Raw genomic sequence first — 7,722 nt, forward strand, 5'->3', positions numbered from 1 at the left:
AGGGATAGCTATGGGTTATTTTGAGGTGGCTGTAGCCCACCCCGTAGCCACCCCTTCCAGCACCACTGCCACCCGCCCCCACCCACCCCAAGCACAGCCTCGACCCAGCCCCTGCCAGGAGGTGCCTGGCACAGTCGTGGCCTCAAGCCTGCAGCGGGCAGCCTACCTTTGCTCCTTGTACAAATCCGGGGGGGCACATGCCCCTCATGTTTTCCCCAGGGGTGCTGCCCCCTCCCCACCCCTCTGTGTGCCCCCCACCAGATGAGCTGCCTGCAGTTCTGCCCCACATCTGGTCCCAGTGTTGCATTCACCTCCTTGGCTCGGCAGTGCCTGCCTCTGCCCCACTCATTCCCTCATTGTGGGGGCCTCAATCTGCCCCCTCACCCCTTCCTCCCAAAGACTTACCAGCCAGCCAGACACTGCTCTCCAAGCTGCTGTGCTACAATCCCGTAAGTCAGTTATTGGATGGCATCAGCTGATATGGCTGGTTAATAATTGGCCATTGGTATCGGCCAAGGAAATTTTTTAATCTGTGCACCCCTAGTTACCAAAATCTTTTTTAGGTAAATCTTTGTTCTCAGATGAAAAAACTTTCCCTCTGTCAAAGAAAAGTTTTCTGCAGGAAGGAAAAAAAAATCTAATCAGCACACAGTATAAATCAGATCTTTCACAACCCAAAATATGGACAATGAAGTGTCACATCTTTAGCCAAATTAGTTGAGCTCATCTTATATGGAACATGCTAATTTCTATAAATAACTGCATTTCAATAGAATGGCTATTAAACCATTAAACCCATGTATTCTACTATACCTGGTAATAAGTTCTTCTGCAGCTTGTGAACACAGCTGGATCTGAGCAACTTCTTCTTCTGTAGCCAAGTCAATGGCCTGTTGAGGGTACAGCTGAGACCGCAGGACAGGCTTGCAGGAATCACATTTCTGCTTATCTTCCCAAGACTTCAGAGTGCTTTCAAAAGCCTGATTAAAATGGAATTAAACATTCAACTGATAAGACTTACATTTCTTTTATTTAAATTTACTGACTTACATATCATTCTACATAAAAATTATAAGCATGATACAGTACAACACAAAAATAGCATTTAAAATTAGTCTTTAAAACCAATTTTTTTTAAAAAATGCGTCTTTATGGATAACCTTTTCCCCTGTCCTAAGTTAAATGGGCAGCTTAAAATGCATTCAATATGCATTCACTGGGGATATAACTTTGCCAGGATAAGACATTCTGAATGCAAGTCATACAGGAAAACAAGGAGAAAAAAAATCTACTAAATTTACTAGACAAATTACTGTAGCTGTTAGTCAGGGATGATCCTGCCTTGAGAGTACTAGAGCAGATGACCTCATGTGGTCCCTTTAACCCTACTTTTGTGCGATTATATGATGCAGAGAAAGGACTGTGTTCAGCATCCACTCATATGAAAGAACAGAGGGGAACTCAGGGGGAATACGAGAGGTTTTATGCTTTTAATTCTAGACGGCTAAAACAGCACATACTCCTACAGTGACTAACTTTTTAAAACTGGATTCTAGCATTATTTGATAAGGTATAGAATGTTGTAGCATGAAATCTGCAATGGCAATCATTAATGAAAGAGAGACATTTTACATTTTATTACATATATAATAGCTCCTAAAACTTCCACTACTTTGTATGATAAAGTACAAAGTTAGTGGCTGAAAGAGAAGCCATGTTATAGTGACTAATACTCCTTACAGTTACACAACTACATATATAACTATAGATAAGGTTGGATAAATACAATCTTTTCTCATAGACATTTGACCATTTTGACTTATCAAAAAAAAAGAAAGAAAGAAATACAGTATATCCTTACTGGTGACAAAGTTCTGAGTGACTTGCGTAAAAGAACATATTCGTACCAAACTAATTATTTTATAAGCTGTTTTTGCCAGGTATAATGTTATGAGAATGTCACTAACAAAGGATTTTATACAAAAGATAATAAAATTCATTCTCTGACATACTCTGTCCCGCGTTAGCATCTGAGCTCTGTTTTTATGTACAATTTTAATAACCCCAGGGGGCTGAATCCAAGCCTCTCCATCTACTTGCACTGGAACCCCTTCATCTCCAAGGATGGTGATCTTTACTGACCGACACTGAAAAAGAATAAATACGTTATTTTACTGCATAATATATCACTGAAAACCTGCAATCCACCTGTGGTATATAGACTAGTAAGAGCTGTGGCTTCTATCCCATTTATCTCAAGGATGAAGCACTGTTCTACTACATTCATTTATGACTAACTGTTAGTAAAAAATTAAAACAGCATTAATATTACATAATGTATAACATAGCAGTTGGCCAGACTACTAGTTTTCGCCACAGCAGTCCAGGCTACTCATTATCTTACTTGCTTTTCAAATAAGAAACATACCTGCAGAACTGGCCTTAGGGAAAATGGTGTCCTGGGCGAACCTGTATTTTGACCCTCCCCATCAGCAGCACTGCTGCAGGCACAGCCAGGCAGGCAGTGCTGTGGGGAGCACCCTCCCAGCAGGTAGGTGAAGTGACGTGGTGCTGCTGCCCACAATCCCCAGTGGAGCTGTGTGGGGCACCAGTTCTCCTGCCTAGGGTGTGGGGAGAGCTCTGCTATGAGTGGCCTGCTCACACGTGTGTGCTGTGTACATATGTATGCCTGTGGTGCCCCCTGACCACAGTGCCCTGGGCGGTCAGCCACATCACCCACACCTAAGGTTGGCTCTGCATACCTGAGCTATTCTGTGGTGTTGCAATTTGATGACTCTTGACACTGCCATCTGCATGCTGCCAAACACTGCAACAACTTCTAAAATTTTGTCATCAAATGATGGTGCTCCAAATATCTGGGAACAAAAGAAAAATAAGAATATACAGAGCAATATTCATATACATATAGGAGCAAGTTTAAAAGAGCAGAGATCATATCTTCTTTCATCTCTAGTTCAGCTCTGGGCTCACAAAAACTTACTACAAATAAAATTCTAGATTCAGATGTATACAATTTACAGGCTTACTTAAGTGTCACGGAAGTGAGATACTATGAATGTAGCAAAGTTTTATCTTAAAGGTGATGGTACTAAATATAATATTTGGAGTGTGTCAGAAAACTTTTTGGTACAGAGGGTAAAGCCAACCAGGAATGGGAAGCTCCTCTTCCTACACAGCTCACAGATTGGTTGACAGGAGGAATTGGTTGAGAATGTGAAGGTGGGAGGCAATTCTGGTGACAGCAAGCATTAAATGAGAGTTCAAGATCTTAAAGAAAAGGAGAACTGCAAAATAATGACACTGGACTTCAGAAAAGAAGACTTTAGGGAGATGTTGGGCAGGATCCCCAACACTAACAGAGAGCAAAGGGAGTCCAGGAGAGCTGGCTGTATGTTATTAGGGCTAAGTCCAGACATTTGGGGAGGTTAAATCAGGTTCAAAATGGCAGCCTGATTTAAACTTAGCTCATCTTGGTGCCAACCTTGCACTTACAGACCAGCAATCAGTCTAAACCTGCAACTATACAGAAATTCCATGCACACAAACCAGTCTAAAAATTTCAGAACCCAGTTTAAGATAAACCTGGATTTATGTAGCATCAAATTTATTCAATTTAGGTTAAACCGGTGCATGGAAATTCTGTATGCTTTCTCTGCGTGCTCTTTTCAACCCCCTCCCCCCATTGCACTGGGCTATAGCCCCCCCCACACACACACACACAGCCCCTTGCTCTCCCCTTCCCCCCTGACCAGCCAGCCTTCTCAGCCCCCACCTGACAAACCACTCTGCTGATAAAAGCAGCTTCATGCGTTCGCAACTGCTGAAGCTGAGCAAGTAAGTCCTGGTAGGGAGAGGAGCAGAGGGATGGGGGTATAGGTTTGCTGGGGGGGGACCCCACCAACCCCACCTGTGGGTCATGCCTGCCCCCCCCCACCTGCAGGGGGGTCCCCCACCCCTTATGAGTCATACCTCCCCTTGACCCCCTGGGCAAACCCCCAACCCCTGCCCACTAGCCTCCCATCCTGACTTACCTGATATTGAGCAGCCATTTTGAGTTGATATAACCTCCCTCTAATGCCCCTGAATGTCTTTACTTAGCATAGAGGTTCAAGAGCAAGCTATCCTGATGAGAAGAACGGAGCCTTGCTGTGACAGGGGGCCAATCAGGACCAGGCCTTAACATGGACTCATTCCTCTGCCTAGGGCAATCTGCCCCGCCTCGCTTGCCATGATTTCCTGGTTAATAAACTTAATGTAAATATGCAGAAGGCTGCCCATTTAATGCCCCCAGTGCCTGGGGCAATATACATGGCTCCGATGTTCCCTACACTGTGCCCCATGTCTTGCAGATGGCATGGTAAGTCGTTTATAACTCAGGCCTGAAGCCGGGACAAACTCTGCTCTTTGTTGGTTCTCTAGCATTCTGTTCTTGCACTCCACTCTCTTTCATAGGGCCTCATTCACTCCACCCCTCACTGGACCACTCTCAACCTATCCTGCTCCATGAGCAGCCCACTTGGGCCATCAGGCTTACCTGCTTGCACTCTAGCTGGTCCCCATGCAGCCCTTTGGGTCTCTCAGCCAACCCTACTCTACACAGCACTGACCTTATGCTTCACACTGGACTGAACTCTGCCCACAGCCCCTCACTGGGCAACTCATCCAAGATCTCATTCTAGTGGGGGCTGGCCCTTGTGCAGCCCTTCAGGTTGCCTGAGCAACCCTACTCTGCACACCCCTAGTGCAGCCCTTCAGGTTCACCTATGTAGACTCTACTCTACACTCACATGCACAGCCCTTAAGGCACCACCATGCACCCTACTCTGTGTGGGCCTCCATATGCTCTTCTGCCCCTCACTGGGGCCAACTCACCCCTTCACTGGGGCTCGGGGTCTTACACCCCATGGGCTCAAGTGTCCACAGATGTGCTTGGCCCCATTCTCTCACACTGTGATCTTAAAATACCCACTGGGTAGAAGGAGTTGGGTTTATAAGGCACCTCTACCTGCCTTTCACTGGAGAGGCAACTGGCCTGGCATTTCTGGGGAACTACCCCACCACAGGCAGTCCCACTAGGCCATCCTTCCCCAGCAGGGTACAGTTTTTGGTCATACCCAACACCAGGAGCCTCCTGCCATCCCCATAGCTCCTGCCCTTATCTCCAAGAATATTCTTAGCAGCAGCTCAGCCAGTTGGTGCTCTTCCAGCTGTCAGCAGCAGACTACTAACTCAGTCCTGAGAGCCTGAGCTAAAATGGAGGCCACTCTACCCTCTCCTCCAATCATATGGATCTCCAGTGGTCATGTGACCGCCCCATCAGGGCTGGCCTGTACCTGCCAGCTGCTCTCAGCCCTTAAAGTGGCAGGTACCAAAGGTGCTTTGTTACTCTTGCAAAAAGTGGAAACTTTGCCCTGCAGACTATTATACTCATCCCTAGTATTCTGGCTTTTAGGGACATGGGCATTCAGGGAGAAAATTAGGAAGGCCAAGGCATTCATTGAGATGCAACTAGCAAGGTACATAAAAAGGACACACAAAAAAGTATTATAGAAGTATATCAGAAATAGGAGGAAGACCAAGGAAAGTGTACGTCTCTTACAAATGCAGAAGATAATATAATCCAGAGAGGGCTAAAAGGTCACAAATAACATCAGCTACCATATGACAGTCACAGTTTGCAGTAAGACAAGCAGCCTAGGGAGGAAATGAGCATCTAGAGTTGAGAAAGAGCAAGTAAGAGTTTACTTAGGGGGAAAACAGATGTTGCCTCTTGTCACCTTTGTGCTGCTATAAACATTTTCATGGCAGCACAAAAAGGCCAAGCAAACAGACCATTTGTCACACCACAGATGCCCAAAACTTGTGGCTGCAACAAAGGTGGTATCAATTTATGCTGCCATTTAGTGCCCATTTAATTTATGGCACAGGAGTACTGACAGCCCAGGAACGGACCAGGTTTTTCAGCAGTGCCAGGCAGGGGCTCCAAGGTGCAATCCTGTGTACCCTGGGGAATACCCATGCAGGACTGGGACCCTCAACTCCTGAGTGTGCCTGCCAGCTTTCCTTGCTTACCAAGATGGATCTCTGGAAATCCCTAGGACCAGGGAAATCCCTGTAAGCAGGGAAAGCTAGGCAGGTGGTCCCAGGGCTAGAAAGGTCTGATGCTTCACGTGAATTCCTGGAGTGCACAGGACCAGGCCCCTCACGAACTGGGAGAACATGTCACCCACTGTCTCATAGCAGGGATGGGCAGAACAACAAATGATGCGTTTCACCTGATGAGGCAAACCAGCAGTGTTGGGATAAACTATGGTGGGATGCATCTGCTTCATTTGGCAACCTCTATTTCTGTCCTTCGAGAGGCTAGATGTTTTCAAGTCATCTAGGCTATATGAGATGCATTTTCATCTTATAGCACACAAGGAACTGGCTAAAGTAACTGCAGAGCAATGCTCTGAGTAATGTCCTTGCTGCGAGCAGTTGCGTCATGGTGTAACGGAACAGCTATGAAAGCTGGTCACCGTGTGCTTGTGCAAAGATTCAAGGAGATGCATACTAATTTCTGAAGAGCCGCATGTGGCTCTAGAGCTGTGGGTTGGCCACCCCTGCTCCAGAATATTACAGTCGTCAGTAAAAGTCTAGGCAACCCTAATCTGGTTTGGTACTGGAGTGACATCTGCGGGCACTGAATTCATCAGTAAAGGATTCACGTTTCCAACAATTAGAGCTAAAAAAGCAAATTCATAAGAGCGAGACTGTAACCTGATCACCAGCTGGGATTATTCCACTTCTCTAGTAGCTTATGAAAACCCAGTTGGCTTGTGCTATAACTGAAATGAGGAAAGAAATGCATCCAAATGTTCTGTTATTTTCTGCAGTATAATTTATGTGCATAATAATTCTATAGTTAGTATTATATATGTATATATGTGTAAAAAAAAAAAAAGACTTTTGGGGATCTGATTAATCTTTTTTTCTGGGTCTTCTGTTTAATCTTCCGTCTTCTAACTAAACCAGGAAGAAAGATAAGATATAACTCTTCACATACACAGTTCAGTTAGGTAGGAATATCATCACATAGACCAGATAGATTCATTGAGCAAAGTTTCATGAATAGTTCCAACTGTTAAAAGCAGCACCTTTCTTCCGTCCAAATAAGCAGAACCAACAGCATATCGGACTGCCATCAGCATAGCTCTGTTGATCAGTCATCTGAGACTACACTTAGAGCAGCAAGCTGTATGCTTACCATCTCCCAGAATAAGTGTCACCTTCATAATATCTGATTATATACGACTAGGAGTAGCAGGATAGTTACTCCCAGACATACATGCATACTGCATAGTAACATGACAGCTAAACTATCCTTCTCTGCTTCTAAAAACAAAAAAAAAAAAAAAAATGCAAAACTTACTGAATATAAACTAGATGAACATTAAGGGAACTTGCATGCTGAAAACATGGAGAACATGAAGTCATTAGTCAAAAGTGACTGGAAAGTCTTATTGTCATGCTCAGACACACATTATAGTTGGTAGGGTAGGGTCAGAAGGGACCTGAGCAGATCATCAAGTCCAACCCCCTGCCATGGCAGGAAAGAGTACTGGGGTCAAATGACCCCAGCAAGGTGTTCATCTAGCCTCCCCTTAAAGATCCCCAGGGTAGGAGCCAGCACCACTTCGCTTGGAAGTTGGTTCCATG

General features: G+C 45.0%; 1 protein-coding gene across 3 annotated transcripts in view; it reads right to left on the reverse strand.

Moving 5' to 3' along the window:
* DGKH (diacylglycerol kinase eta) overlaps positions 1 to 7,722 on the reverse strand; it is a 283,862-nt gene that overhangs the window by 39,138 nt on the left and 237,002 nt on the right. For all 3 annotated transcript variants that reach the window (XM_019525020.1, XM_019525018.1, XM_019525019.1), the window contains 3 exons: positions 2,763 to 2,876; positions 2,013 to 2,147; positions 814 to 980 (listed from right to left, as the gene is read on the reverse strand). In XM_019525020.1, the coding sequence (XP_019380565.1) occupies positions 814 to 980; positions 2,013 to 2,147; positions 2,763 to 2,876 (416 nt within the window). The remainder of the gene's footprint in view (positions 1 to 813; positions 981 to 2,012; positions 2,148 to 2,762; positions 2,877 to 7,722) is intronic.

Source organism: Gavialis gangeticus, unplaced genomic scaffold (assembly GCF_001723915.1).
Source record: "Gavialis gangeticus isolate Ggan-Ray unplaced genomic scaffold, GavGan_comp1, whole genome shotgun sequence".
In the NCBI taxonomy this organism is placed as follows: domain Eukaryota; kingdom Metazoa; phylum Chordata; order Crocodylia; family Gavialidae; genus Gavialis; species Gavialis gangeticus.